At 38.4% G+C, this 15,696-nt stretch overlaps 1 protein-coding gene across 5 annotated transcripts in view; it reads left to right on the top strand.

The window, feature by feature from the left end:
* myo16 (myosin XVI) overlaps positions 1-15,696 on the top strand; it is a 111,214-nt gene that overhangs the window by 15,334 nt on the left and 80,184 nt on the right. For 3 of the 5 annotated variants that reach the window (XM_008401520.3, XM_008401529.3, XM_008401512.3), the window contains exon 2: positions 11,536-11,796. In XM_008401520.3, coding sequence (XP_008399742.1) covers positions 11,571-11,796 — 226 coding nt within the window. In that variant the 5' untranslated portion in view covers positions 11,536-11,570. Of the gene's footprint in view, positions 1-3,656; positions 4,191-11,535; positions 11,797-15,696 lie in introns of those variants that run through there. The other 2 variants (XM_008401505.3, XR_532800.3) reach the window with 2 other exon arrangements.

Genomic DNA, 15,696 nt, shown 5'->3' with positions numbered 1-15,696 from the left:
CTTCGGTTCATCTTCTTTCATCTAAAACTGGACTGCGACTTGTAAAAAATGCATCTTTTAATGAAATGGAAATGGAAATTGCATTTCCAATTTCTATACAGATAAATCACTTTCACTTTTCCCTGTGGAGATGACTTTATATTTCTATACATTTATATCAAGGAGGGTTTTGTTTATCAACCCAAAATACATTTACCAAGTAAAAGACAAGTATCTTCAATTAAGCTTTTAACTACGACATTTTGTGGGAATAGAAAAAAATCTAACATTGTGACTGTTCAGTGCTGCAACAGAACAAGTACATTTGGATAAAGAAGTTGTCCTTTGAATTTATATTTTTTGAAAAGTGTCATCAGCGATTGTTACCTTTTTATTTTAAAAAGCAGCCGTGCATGATGGAGTCCTACTGTGTATTCTCTTAATTTTCTTCACTCTGTGCATGCCCTCTATCTACCTCACTGCTCAGGTGCTTGACCTAGTTGTAACTGCAGAGAGGTGGGAGTTGTTGGAACGTGACATCAACCCATTATCTTGCTGTTGTTGCATTCACAGAGCACCTGCCTAGCAGCAGGATGTCTCACACTAAGACCTTGTTTTACCTTTTGTGTCTGTGTTCAAGCATGTCACCGTCTCGTATTGTGGTATCTAAATGGCACATTTTTGCTGAGGCTAAAACTATAAAGATTTCACAAGCAACTGCTGGATTTGGATGGAAAAGGGGAAGGTTGACATTTCACTGTCAGAGCTTGTGCTGCGAGGTCTGGATGCCATGAGGGAAGCCTTAATGCGGCAGACGTTTTGTTACCCTTGCTTAAAAATACTGCAAGGGCATTAGAGGTGTAAATGAGTGTGCCGTTTGCATAACTCTGGCTGTGTGACTGATTAAGTCATCACTGTAGTAAAACCTAACCACATATAAACACTGCATACTAAAATCTGGCAGCTGGTTTTTGCAAGTAGATGTTGCATTTGTAGAGCAAATGCAATGGATAGTACCTCTGACCTGATTTCCTGTGACAGGAATTACTCGAGCATCCAGACTTTTTACACACATCCAGCAGCTCCTCAGTTTATATCGCATTCCCTTTAAATCTCGCTCTACTGCTCTCCTCCTTTCCCCGTCATTATAGTGAACCTCACCAGTTCTCCTTGGAAGTTTATTCCATCTTCTCTTGCTCATGTTTTGACAACACTGGTGAAACAGTGGCTTTAGAATATCTCACAGAAGACTGAATGTGTTATATCACCTCTAGACAGGCGAGCACCAAATGTGTGTCATAATCCGTCTTCAGCCATGTGACCGCGGGCTAGGTTAAATTGTTTTACACTCATCCATCTCTTTCTCTTTCTCAATCAATCAGTAAGTTAGACTTTATTTATAGAGGTATTTCCATTAGCATCAAGGCCAACACAATGTGATTTCCTTAAAAATAAGATGCAACTAAGCTACAGCAAAAAGCCAACAAAAGAAGAGGAAAAACAATGTTAGATATGGGACAAAATAAATGCACCTAAATCTGTATTTAGGTGACCTTGTTTTGAAGGACAGAGAAAATGCAATTCATTCAAACCGAGTTTGTGTTTTGTTTTGTTCCTCATAGTTCGATTGTCATGTTCACATCTTCCCAAACACACCACACCAAGCAGAGAAACAAATCAGATTTAGTTTTAAACACACCAAACACCTTATATGTTTGGTCTGGATGCTAAGGAAAACATCCTTAGCATCCAGAGCGCTCCTCCATGGAATTGACCCTCGCTTTTTACTGTGCTGAAGGCTGTCGCTGGGACTAGTGCTGGTTAGTTTCCTCTTTTGCAGTTTTGGTCATTTCATGCCCAGTTTTTTTTCAGTTACATTGAGTAACTTCCTTACTCCATTTATTGTTCTGCATTAACCACACTTGAGTCGATTCTTGATACCCTAATTTGAGCAAACCTTTAAAATCAAGATACCATGATGGATGAGAGTTCAGCCTTTAAAAAGGGCTGACCTTCTCATGATATGGGAGATGTTCCAAAGTAGGAGCACAATCGCAAAGGAAAATATGCCAGAATAAAGATAATTAACTTTTTCTTTTATTTTTTACAATGTCATACATTTTGATTGATTTTTCAAACGATAAATTCAAAATAATTCATAAATTCACAGCTCAATTTAAATCAAATTAGATCTTTTAGTTTTGTGGTAATGAAGCAAGGAGGCTTCAAGGTTACGTCTCTTCAGATTAACAACAGTAAATGTCAACTGGACTAACAAAAGACGAATAATATAAACCAATAAAACTATGGGACTCACCTTATTTTAAACAATTAACTTAAATATTAACAAAATAAAACTTCACTGTTACAAAACAATCATAAAATTAACACAGAAATTGTTTTAATTTTCTCCTCGAAGCAGGATGGCCCAGCTTCCTCCATGCAACAGGTCTGCGTGGAAGCCACTTTTGCTCTAAAAGATTTTAGCACAAAAAATTTTTTTTTACGACAAAGACAAAGGGGCAGCCATTAAATACTGACTGGAAAGAGGTGAATATCTGTATCATTATTTTATACAACCTAACCAACATTATATAACATTCATATACCTACCATTGGAATAAAAAGCAGCTGCAGACTGAAGACTCTCACGTTGTGCTTCAGCTGCTCCCACCTTTCCAAGAGCACGATTGAGTTCTTGGTTCAAGAACTCAGCTCTTTATTGGGCAGCTTTAAGTTGACGCTCCTTCTTCTCAAGGACATTGGGCGCCATTTGGAATGGCTCAAATGTTTTCTTAAATACGTGTTGCCTTGACGCCCCACCATCAGTAGAAAGGTACTGCAAATAAAAAGCAAATTTCATTATTCAAAACATTGCACCATTAACACCAATATGTTTTTAAATTCCTTAAAAATAATAATTTAAAAAACTGCAAACAACACTTCACATCCTTTTCCTGAAACTAATATACAATAACAGTCTTTTCAGTATCTACACATCAGACAGATACCTCTACAGGAGATCCTTTCATTTAACAGCCATCATCATCTACTACTGTCTAAAAACCTTGTGTAAAATAAATTAAAGCTGCATCAAATTACACCTGACAATATTTGCACCTTTCTGATTTAGGAGCAAAGTAAATGCAGAATTATTGCTAATGATATTGTCATCACAATGTTTTTCAATTATATATCAGTCTTGGATTTCTTATGTCATGCATTTGTACATCCTGACAATCACATTTGTCTATGTGTTGATGTGTAGCTGTCAAGCCGTACCATTATGGCACACAGTCGTATACTCTGCTACGCATAGTTAATTTGGTAACAGTTTCCAAATCATCGTTGAGCATTTAACCTGTCATTACTCCAAAAGCCGCACTGCAGCAGCCTCTGCTCTCTCTGGCTGTAGCTATCGTTCTGTCAGGTTTAACGCTCCACCTCTCGAGGAATCCTCCTTTCACTTGATTATCTGTCTCCTGCTCCCTCTACTGTATCTCTCCTTCCATTTTCCCTTCTGTTATGCCTGCTTTTTTTTCTATTTGCTATCTCTCCTGTTAGAACCCACATGAATAAATCTGCCTCTGCTTTTTTTTTTTTTTTTAGCTTAAAATGTAGAGTACAGTAGTATGCCGATGCATATGCGAATGTGTATTGAGGGGAAAATGAGACTAGGAGAGTGGGAGTGTAAGGAGGCAAGAAGCATTGCATCATGGGGGTGTGTTGAGCGGGAGGAGGGATGAACCGGCTGTCTGTCAGTGACGCCAGTGAAACACGTGCGTTGGCTATGGCAGGGAAGACGTCGTGCAGCCCGTTATCTGGCTGTGGGCGAGAGGAGGCAGAGGCAGCCGCAGCTCCCTGTTGCTGACGGGTTGATAGAGGGGTTGTACTGCATGGCTGTGTGGGAATGAGTGTATGTCTGCGTGAATGTGTGCCGGTCTTAGACTGCGTGCATGTAGAGGCTGCATGAGCTGCAACCGGAGCTGCTGCTGCTGCAATTGGTGAATAATGCAAACAGGGGAACCGGAGTTTGGATAGCATGGAAGAAACTAGATTAATAATGCATAGTGCCGGTTACGAGCTCTGCATTAGTTAGTTTTTCTGAGACCTGTGGCTGCCTAAAATCTGCCTGACTCTCTGACTTCCGACCTTCCTTTCTGCCTGCTTGACCAACGCAGAAATGTCTCACTACCATTTCATCAAATGTTGTAAGTAGCCATTCAGAGAACCTTTCCTGTGCACCTGATGCCAATTTTGTTGGATTTTCTATTTTGTATAGTCTCTCTGTCTTTTTTACTGCTGGCCTTGTGTTAATAATTCATATGCTTAAATTTATGATAATTATGCAGCAAATTGTGGTCATCCACTTGTCAGGGAAGCACAGTCTGAACTTCCAATGAGCATTTTTGTGTCTTTGGATAGTGTGTGTGTGTGCTGTAAGTGGGTGTGTGAGCATGCTGCAGAGGAGCCGCTGCAGATGTGAAAAGTTGACCAGTGAATGCGGCAGGTAGCGGCAGACGGAAAGAAAGATGAAACGGAACCGCAGAGGTGCAGAACCCACGAGTGTCTGGTATGTTCATGAACCACAGACGGACCAATGCAGAGAGAGGATCGTTTTAGTCGGAGAGAAGGACAGATGGAGGGAGACTGGGGGTCGCACTGGAGCGAGAGGCAGAAAGGCAGTGATTTAAAAAAAAAAAGAGATGAAAATGGGATGAGTGACATTGTGGAATGTGTCAAAATGTTGCAGAGGACTCACAAGCAGGCTCAGAGAGGAATGTGAGAAGGACAGTGGAGTTTGAGTTGTAATGGCAGAAAAAAAGGAAGAGAGAAGGGAATAAATGAGTTTTATAACCAAGGTGATGCAGCTTAAGCCCCCCCAAGCCTCCTCCATTACTTCAAAGGCACTACCCCTACTTGTCTCTCACCTTAATCCATCCCTGTTACTCTCTTGTGTATACATGGTTTGTTTTTCAAATGTGCATGTTTGCAGTTTTCCACATTACAGTGTCCCATGCCGCTGTCTGTGTTATTAGCTGGAGCCTGCTTGTTCTACATGTAATCAATAACTGATAGCCTGGAGATGGGATGGCAGGGGAAGACGGCTCTTGCTTTCTCTCCGTCTGGCTGAACCTTCCTTCTATTTTGCTCCAATTCTTCCAGTTCTACTTCCTATCAGTCTTTCTGTCTGCCTCACATTTATATTATATTCATAAGTCCCCAGCCTCTCATCACACAACAGGAACTGTCAGTGTGTGATCACTTTGTGCAGACCATATTCACGTTTGAGATTTTCGAAGAAAAAATTGGACAAAGTTTAAACTGCAGTGCAAAAACATGTTATGAGAATCTGTATATTTTGTTTTTAAATAAAATTTCCAATGTATTCACACCACTTGATTTGTTCCACCATCTGTCGCCATAAAGCAGCACATAATTTTGAAGTGGAAGAAGAATTGTACATTAATTATACATATATAATCTGAAAAGTATTGTCTGCGTCATTTATTCTGAACCCCCTGATTAAATCATTTGTTGTGGCCCTTTTTGTTCTTGTACCCATCTCCCTACCGGCTTTGCATATCTGGGGGTTGCTGTTTTTTGCCTTTCGTTTTTGCAAAATAATCAAGCTCTGATTGGGTGAAGAGCTTTAAAGTCTTGCCACAGATTAGATGTTGAGTTAAGGTTTGGAGTTTGACTGCCAAACAAACACATGAATGAGCTTTGAATCAAACCATCCTAATATTGTGGTTCTGGCTGTATGTGTGAAGGTGAACCTCTGTCCCAGTCTCCCAGTTTTTGTCTAAACTCAAACCAGCTTCCCTGTCTGATGAAGAAAAGCATCCTCACAGCAAGATTGTGCCACTACCAGACTCATGATTCAAACTCTACCAGATGTACAAAGCCCTGAATAGAAATTAAATTGGGGGATCACCTCTTAAGTCTTCCATCCACTACAGCGCTATTGATATACTTTTATTGTCCATACTGATTCTTTTCCACAACGTGTTTATTGTTGGCCATGTTTCAAGCAGACTTCAAACAATGTTTTTATATGAACAGTAAGATTTGTGGATCTTCTTTTAACAGGTCAGAATTTAACACTCTTAGGTGATCAGTACACAAATCATAAAGGAAGCAGATAGTCTCACTGCATACAGCAGCTCATGACTAATTTGGCAGGACGGATAATGTCACATCTAGAAGCTCAGAAGAAACCGTTTAAACCATGCATTTAATATTAGCATATTTAGTAAAAATGTAATTTAGCTTACGCTGTCATCATCTTTGTGTGCTAGTTTTAGTTAGCTAAATCTAAACCATTTGCATAACCTTAAAATATGCCTCAATGTGCCGTGCATGAGTCATATTCGCACCAATGTGTCTTGTTATATGCTGGGAGTCTAAAGGATTATGTAGCTGTATCCTTGAAAGGCCTGTTTAATAAATGGTCCCTGAGTGGGTCCAACAGTGAAGGATGCAGACCAGTACAGGGAGCTAAATCAAGAAAAATACTATCATAAAGCATAAGATGGAAACTAGGACATCATTTCACATGTCATATGGCTGACAATGCTGATTTAGTCCTGCACCAACTTTTACTGTGATGGGAACCAAATATAATGTGATTTTTTTAAATTTTTTTTTTACAAAAATTAAAAGAAATGTTGAATTTGTATCGATTATAGAATATTTGCAATACATCCCACCTTTGCACCACTGCAAACAGACCAGTTAGAAGAATTACACATTAGCTTTTATTCATGTACCAACTCTTTTGTTGGTGTTGGTTTCAGTCTAATTAAAGGTTATTTTCAGGATGCATTTTATTTTATGAGTGGGAGATTTGCTTGAGAATACAATACAAAATATACTTATTATATTCACAAGACCTTTCCCCCAGTTTCAGTGACAAAATGTCAAAATGTGTCCTTTGAGAGACAACTGTTACTACGTCTGATCTGCTGATGTTAAAACTGTAGCATTACTACAGTTTTCCTTAGCAAGCAGCATCGTTCAGGAAACAAGGATTTTCATATAGGACTTTTTGCATCATGTCTTGCCTCCTCCATGCTCAGAGCAGATATCTTTCCACACCCCCTCTCTTGTAATTCAGGCTGGGAGAGTGTCGCCTGCAGAATGTCTTCCACTGTAAATGTGAGAATAGCAACTGCTGAAGAAGACACGCGTGTACATCTTTGAGCAAATGTCTGTTTTGTAAGATTCCTGTGATTCTGTTTAGTACTACTTAGAGCTTTAAGTAGACTTTCCACTGTTTTTCTAAGTCATACTTTAAAGACCATTCTGACAGGGTTTGCTACATCAGTAACTAACTAGTTTATTCACAAATATATTTCAAAATCTTTTTTAGTTAGGGTGACAAAAGAATAATGCAGTACTATCACTACACAAGTGTACATACATATAAACTAATATTTAAGCATATTTTGATTAGACTTCAGTATTCTGACTTTGTAGTAGGGGTCTGTCAGATGTAGACTTGGAAATATTTGATGACATTATCTTGCAAAAAAAATCTCCAAATCTCTTGCATGGTGAGGGCATCTTCTTATACCAGCCTCCTCCACAGATTTTCTGTCAGATTTAGTTTAGAAGTTTATTTAGGTAATTCTAAAACATTGAATGTTTTAGAACATAATAGACCCAGAGAGTTTTTTTAAGACCGAGCTGATTGGTGATATCTTTATAAGCTAAAAAAAAAAACAAACTAATTTCATGTTTAAAAAAGAAATGCACTAGGTCACAATGGTTCCACCACCATGATTCACCGTGAGCAGGCGGTTTTTAAGGTGAGCAGCTGAAGTGAACCGCTGTTACAGCCCTGCTGTACAGCCCTGACCAAAGATTGGCTCAGCTTTGGAGGATGATGATGGAAATGCTTTATGATAGAGGCTCTGTTGCATGTAAAACACCACAAGTTTTGTCTTCAAGGGGCAGAATCATACAAAATCGACTTTTCTGAGCTTTACATCATGTTATAATGCTATTCCCTTATCAAAAACACACATGGTGCTTTGCCTTGATTCTTTCATGCATGTTTGAGATATCCTTTAATTTCCCATGGCAACTATTTAGCTGTCCAAAGTGCCTGGTTGGACCTATTCTGGTTGGACTTATTCAGTTTGTACCCTTCTTCTGCCTTTAGCCAAAGCATGCAAGTGAGCAAATGTCAACAAAATAAACTTCCTTACTGGTTAATCAGATTCAGTATATTTAATTATATGTGTGCCCTAAAGGAGACTGATTCTTTAATTGGATCAAAAATTGCTTCAACAAACCACTGGTCTAACAGTGTGCACTTGTATGCAACTGTTATTAATGCTTCTGTTTATTTTTTACATTTTCTCCCTACAACATGTGTTTTAGTTTAATTTTACAGAGTATGCATAATATTAAAGATGGAACATTTTTAAATAATTTATTATTATTAGTCTGCATCACAAACACATTGTATTATTCCAGAATTTTGTACACTGTCTTACTATGCATCTTGCTTTATCTTTGATCTGTCGCAAACTCATGGTTTCCACACCATAAAGTTAGCTATGAATTGCGAAACCTTTTTCAAAAACCTTTTGTAGTTCATCTGCTGTATATGAACAACTCTTCTGCTGTTGATTCTTCGGATCGCTTAAGTGAAGATTTTATTATTGTAATTAAGGATTTATATCTGTCATTGATACAGATTATAGGACTGTTGAAAGGATCTAAAACAGATGGATTGTGAGTGAAAAATGTTGAACTGATGCAAATGGCTTTACAGTGAATGGGAAAGGAAGCACAGTTAGAAAGTGCTGTCTTTAAGATTTTGCACTATGTGTGTGTTTGTGTATGCGCTGAGTGACAAGCTGAGTTACAGTTAAAATGATACAGTTAAAGAATCTGGCATCAGCAGTGAAATAATGAGCTTTACCTTCTTACACACCCTTCTGTTTGGTGCTTGAATACAAAACATCTTTTTTTTCACAGTCTAAGCAGACCAGATGGCACTGATGCATTGTCTGGGAGATGTGTGTGTGTGTGTGTGTGTGTGTGTGTGTGTGTGTGTGTGTGTGTGTGTGTGTGCGTGTGTGTGTGTACTAGGGTTGAGAGGGCAGGTGTTTGAATCAATATGTAGATGCTTATCAAACAAAAAAAAAGGCAAATGGAAAGCCAGTCCTTTTGTCAGTGAAGATAGCCTGATAAAGATCTCCACAAAACACTCTTGAGTCTTTATGAATGTAAAAGAACAGCTTCACGATGTGTGCCGCGTACACAAAGGAGCAACAGTACACTCACATCTGTTTGAGGACTTTTTGGGACATTTTAATTTGCTCTAATGTTTTACTTTAATATCTATGGAAATTTTCAGTAAATGGTACCATTTTTCTAATAATGCAAGAACACATAAGAGTATCAGATACCAATTGGACTAATGGGATATGTACTGTAGAATAGTGATCAGTTTTCACAATGAACTCACTCAATAAAGTTACAGTAACACTGCTTCTTGAAAATTTTCAGTACAAATAAATACCTGCATGACATATTGATCTTATCTTAACTTTTTGTAATTCATGAGGGACACTGATAGACTAAAAAAAATATTCATAATAAACATTTAAAATGACTCTGATCTCTTATATTAGACTAGACTTAAAGTAAAGGTTTGTGACAATATCAAGAATGTTGCACAACGGGGCCATATGAAAAGATGATGCAGTAGTGGGAAACAAACACATGCAGTTGGACAACATGCTGCGCTTCAAAAATGTCCCAGATTCCAAACCTATGACCCGATGAGCAGGCTGAAAGAGAGAGATAATAGAAAATAGCTACTGCGTTCTCAGACACAAGACAGTGGAGAGACTGAAATGCTCCAAGGAGTGAAGCATAATAAGATTCAGGAACAAAGAAGCAGGAGAGAGAGCTTTATGGAAAAAGAATAAGATATAGCAATAACAGGGTGAAGTCGGGCAACTTGGTGAGTCACAAAGAAAGCATGACATCCTGTGTCTCTGCAAAGACGTCTTCATTCACATATTTTCTCTGTCCTCTGGGCTGGCTCTGACCTGAATTTGTCAAACCAGTTGGGCTATGAGCTGCAGCTGGCACTCTGTGTATACCCTGATCAAACATAGCAGCATGACCACCTGTCTAATATTAAGCCCTCATTTTGCTGCTGTGGTTTCTGTCGTCCAGCTGTCAAGTAGCAGATCTTTTAACAGTAAGTTTGTAGCTGTGGACCAAGCCGTCTCGGTGGAGTGAGAGTTGGATACAGGAGGATTCCTCAATCCATTCCCTGCTTTGATTCATTGGAGTCCGTAAAGGACTGTCAGCAACAGTAGTGTTGGGTAATCCCAACCCTTAAACCTTTTGCACATTTTGAGTCAGTTGGCTGAAAGTAGGCTTCTCCACTTTAACCTTCCTTACAAGAAACACAGATTTTCTCTATTTGGAAATATTTTCAGCCCCCAAAACACTGACAGTCATTGCATTGCATTGCATGGAGATTAAATGAGCACCAAAAACCACTCTAATTATAAAGCTGCAGTCAGCAAACTATAAGCTTCCTGGCAAGTTGATTTCAATAAAATCAATATAGACCACCTCATAAATTGTTGTTTTAAATGTTTTAATGCTGATCTCTTGAAACCGCTTCATTTTTATGAAAGGTTATCAGTCTGAGAATATCAACCCAGCACAAGTCGTGAGCGTGTGCTAGAAATTAATTGGACTATTTTCCTCATGTCACCATTGTTTCATTTTTTTTACTGACCAATTTTTTGGTCTCAGCACATTATCTAGGAAGTTATTTCTTGCTTTATGATACATTGTAGACTCTGCCAGGTTTCTCTTTAATGTTTTTTGCTCCACCTGTCAGTGTTTATTGTAATTAGTATCCATAAACAGTTTTTTTTTCCCAATTAGTTCAATTTCAACTCTAAGTAATGTTCCCCCCAATATATCCATGTTCCTCCAGTATTTCCAAAAACTTTTATTGTCATCTCACTCTTAGCCCACCTGCTGTACCTGCTAATGTTTCAGGCATAACAGTCTCACCAGCTGCTCATAATGTGATCTGTTTCACTGAGCAACAGGGAGATTATGCACAGTCAGTAGAATCATAACACTGTTGGGATTGGAGAAAAAAAACCCATAAAACACTGAAATGCCTCACTCAACTCGTCTCAGGCCAAACAGACAGCAAATACCTTTCACAGTAAATATGCTAAGTGGTTGCCCACACATAACAGGCCACCTGCTGACCCTGATATGTGAACACCTAAACAATAACGCAGATGTACAGCCCTGCAGATGTACAGAGGTGATCCTCACAGTGTCTCATCTCAATCAAACAAGCTTTTTTTCTCATTGGCTCCCTGTCAAACTGTTGAGTTAACACCTTGGATAGAGGTGCTATCATATGACTGACCTTCTTAATAAAGCTTGTGAATAGATTTGATTTCAAAAAATATTAACAGTTCTATCAACATCTATCATGTTCAATGCCTAAACACTACTCTTACTTTCTCTCTTTTTTCTCATTAGGTTGTTTCCAGCTATGTAACGTTTTCCGTCAGAACATGGAGATAGACCAGTGTCTGCTGGAGTCTCTCCCGATTGGCCAGCGCCAGCGGCTGGTCAGAAGAATGCGCTGTGACCAAATAAGGGCCTATTACGAGAGGGAAAAGAACCTACAGCGGCAGCAAGGTGGAGTCAAAGTTCGAGCCCCATCCAGGAAGTACCGCATCCGCTTCAGGCAGTCTGATGTCATTCAAGATGCCATCATCCGCCATGATGACAAAGAAGGTGTGTGTGTGTCCGAGTAGTACGGTGCCTCAGTACTGATACATTTTGAATACCGGGCGACGGAGTTCGTGTTGTAACCGGTGGGTTGCAGATTTGAACCCTCGCACCGTCCGTCTCAGTTGGACAAGACACTTCTTCTACCTTAACTTCTGGTGGTGGTTTATACCCCTCTAAAGTTTTTCTACAAAGATTTAGCCTGCTGGTGCCAGTGCATTCCAGCCACGTTTCTGTCAAACTGTAGCTGAGGTAAGGTAATTTTATTTATATAGCACATTTTCAGCAACAAGTCAACCCAAAGTGCTTTACATGAGGCTAGTATAGCTCATCACCATCAGTTTCTGAATGACTAAATGTAGTATAAAGCATTTCCACATTTTATCACATTAGAACTACAGATTTAAACATATTTTGTTAGAATTATGTTATAGACCTACACCAAGAGCATTAGTGATCAAACAGCATCAAGAAGACCACAAGAGACCAGTCAAAAAAGAAAAGTTTAAATTGGTGTTATGTTATAAAATATTAAGCCTTGAATATTTCACAGATTACTTTTCAAATTATTATTCAAAAATGGAAATAGTATGCATGGCCTCCCACCTAATGATGATAGGCCAGGCAAGAAGAGAATCTAGTCTTTTATGAAGAAGTGGCAAGACAAAAGTTATTATTGGAAAAACTGTTGCAAGACACTGTGCGTATTTAGGAGTGTGCATGCCTGTTAGTATGTAGAAAGCAGGAGTGCACATGTTGACAAATGAGTGACAAACTACATCTGACTCGGGCAACACTAATGCAGGAGTTGTGAGCCAAAACAGAGCTGCTCACTGCAGCGCAGCCAATTTGTTCAGCTGGAAGCTGCCCACTCAACTGAGGAAAGCAGAAAGAAGCTTTTATCCTTGTTCAAACTGTCCTCAAGGACAAAAGTACCTGAGGATTTCTGATGTTGATAGGAGAAGGGGATTTTGAGGAACACGGCTTTGCAGATAAAACAATCTCATTTTCTTTATTTCTGCTATACTAAGCTGTTCTGCAAATCGTGCAGTCTTTAGACATAAAGATAAAGTTATCAAGATAATATCTAACAGTCCTTCTGTTGCTTTAATCTGGCTGGCATGAACATAAATCATGCAGCTGTAATTTGTACAGTTAATTTAGCATTTTTTCCAGTTTTTTTTTCCAGTTAAATTCTTATTCCAAGATTTTATCAGGAAGCCAGGGAAATGGAAGCTACTCTAATTTTTTCCACCTGTAAATGCATTAATACAGTATGTCTAGGGGAAATTTTGTTAGCAGTTTTGTAAGAATCAAATAAGGTTACAAAGATGTGCTTTGATTCATAAATAGGAAAATTCTTGTAATCAGCTCATTTTCTGTTAGATTAGAAACTAATAATTTCAACAAGAAACTTGTAGTTGTTTTTCTTTTTATTATTTTATAGTCAGTGTGTGTTGCATTTAATTGTGGAGTTAAAGCTAAAATTACACTGAGTTTATATGTGTGTCAGCCTGAATCTGAATAAGCAAGTCAGAGCTTAACAAAAACTCAAGACCTGAACTGCTGGATCTCCGCTTTGCACAACAGCTACAGTATTACTCTTAGTCGTTTACGACAGAAGAGAAGAGCAGAGCTAGGTGCCCAAGTCCGGTGGGGACAGCTCATTTGTTCATGTATCTATTGCTACGGTAACCAGACTTTACAAGTTTTTCTCTGACGATCTATTAATTCCTCCTCCATCTCAAGCTTTCTACAATGCAGCTCGCTCTTAAAAACGCTCCCAACACTGTTTGTCTGAGATTATTTAGTCAATAAACTTGTGAAATTCAAAGGGACTTCACGCTCCACTCAGCCATTGATTTCTGTCCAAGTTCACTGCCTTTCTTTTGTTTATGACGCTGGTTGCCAGTCATTTGCCCAGCTGTCGGGACATATCTGTGTCTCACCAGCACTCTTTGCAGGTCAGTGTGTTAATCTCTTCACCCTGGCTGCCTGTCTATGGGCTTCAGCTGGGCTCCCTGTGAGCAGCTGGTGTGCTGTGGCATTGACCAGACTGGTAACGGGTTTCTTGGCTCAACATGAATCGGTTAACCCTCCGCCTGGTTGCCCAGGCGTCATGTTGGTACTGGTCTAGTACCATTTGCCATTCAGTGTGATTGATATCTGAACTTTTCTTTGAGTTCAAGGTGAACAGTGGACTTGCAAGAGAAACATTAGGGACAGATTCTTGGAAAAGTGTGTTGCTCCTGTTAGGACCTAAGTTATTATCAAAACAAAATAGAAGTAAGTTGGTGGGTAACTCAAAAGTTACCCATCATTGTATAGCTAAAGATGATAAATTAAAGCATGGTTCCATAGTCATGTTGTTTATTAAATCTATGTTTTTGCTCCTTTATACCCCTCTAAAACTAAACTAAGGATTTTCTAGTTGTGTTTACTGTAATAATCCATTATTAGTTTGCTCATGTTATAATTTCAGTGTGAACCATTTTACCACAACACTAAGGTAAACATAGAGGAACCAAAAGAATAAACATGAATTTAAAGAATGTAAAAGTTTGGAATTTTTTTTTTATTGGGTTTTGAGCCAAGTTCTGTAACACTCATCCTTATCAAAAATGATTTCTCAGAGGGACACAGCAAGTTGCTGGCAGAGTGAGCAAATTGGAGGAGTTATAATTTTTTTGTTTTCAAATTAACATCCACAAAAAGCATGTTTTTTGTCTGCCTTCTTGTTTGCTCTGTTGAGGTTACGCCAAACATTATATGATGCTGAGTTTTGAGGAACCTTAAAAGAAGAGTGTCAAAAATACATAAACCAATAAGTGTCTCATCAGATCCCTTAATGCTGATGGAGCCAGAAAGAAAGTGAGGCTGTGCTCTTACTGCATGGTTTTGTTGCCTGTAAATTTGCTTACAATTGGTTCAGCTTTTATTGTTATAATTACCAACGACAAATAATCATCAAACATAATTTCTGTTTGATTTGTAGATATAAAGGCCCAGTCTAGCATCACGCTAGACCGGGTCTACTCAGGGAGACCATAGACTTCAATAACGAAGTTTCAAAATGTCAGAAAATGAATTTATCTGCTAAATACTCCTGAATCTTGAATAATAATCAAATGTATTATATTTGTGTTTGTTTCTTACGTTTTTGAAAGAATTAATTAGCATTCTTATTCCCAAAAGTAAAGCATGTACATTATCAGTCAAATGTACAGTAATTCCTTAATAAATATTTGGGTTGGATCTGAATATTTTCCTTGGTTGAAAATTTTAAAACATTGCCCAACCAAACAGGGTTATTCACATACATATTTTCTCTGTAAGCTTAGCCAAATCGGGATTCGTTCTAATCATTTTAGTTGTACCGGAAGTAAGATACAGAGAGATGACATAAAAAAAGTAAAAAAAATGGAATAAGGACTGGGGAAAGTCAAATCTAAAAAGTAGAGACTGAAGGCATCAGCTGAGGGAGATCATTACAGTGTTAGGAAGAAAAATAATATCTCTCCTTTTGCCTGGATTGGAACATTGCAAACCTCATCTTCTTTCATTGCCATCTATCACATACAAGCATTGCCTCAGCTGAATTTTGACGTTTGGTGAAATTGGTTTTCCCAAATTAGTCTTTTAGCTGCATCAAAGTCCAGGTAGACACCCACAGAAATCTGAGTGAAGCAACAGCAACTTTTGTGTGCACTTGCACTCAGTGTCTAAGTCCGACTTTAACTGAATAATTAAGATAAATGCTATTCTGGGAGTTAATAATTAATTGGGACTTATAATTGGGGTTGCCCCAGTTAAAGTACTTTTACAATTTTTCTTATTGTCAATGTAGTGCAGCTTAAACCTCTTTAAACTTACTTCTTGCTATGAAGTTATTAACTTATTCAACAA

The sequence above is a fragment of the Poecilia reticulata genome, chromosome 2 (genome assembly GCF_904066995.2).
Source record: "Poecilia reticulata chromosome 2, P_reticulata-male-v2, whole genome shotgun sequence".
Taxonomy (NCBI): Eukaryota; Metazoa; Chordata; class Actinopteri; order Cyprinodontiformes; family Poeciliidae; genus Poecilia; species Poecilia reticulata.
This window is presented reverse-complemented; position numbering and strand designations above follow the sequence as displayed.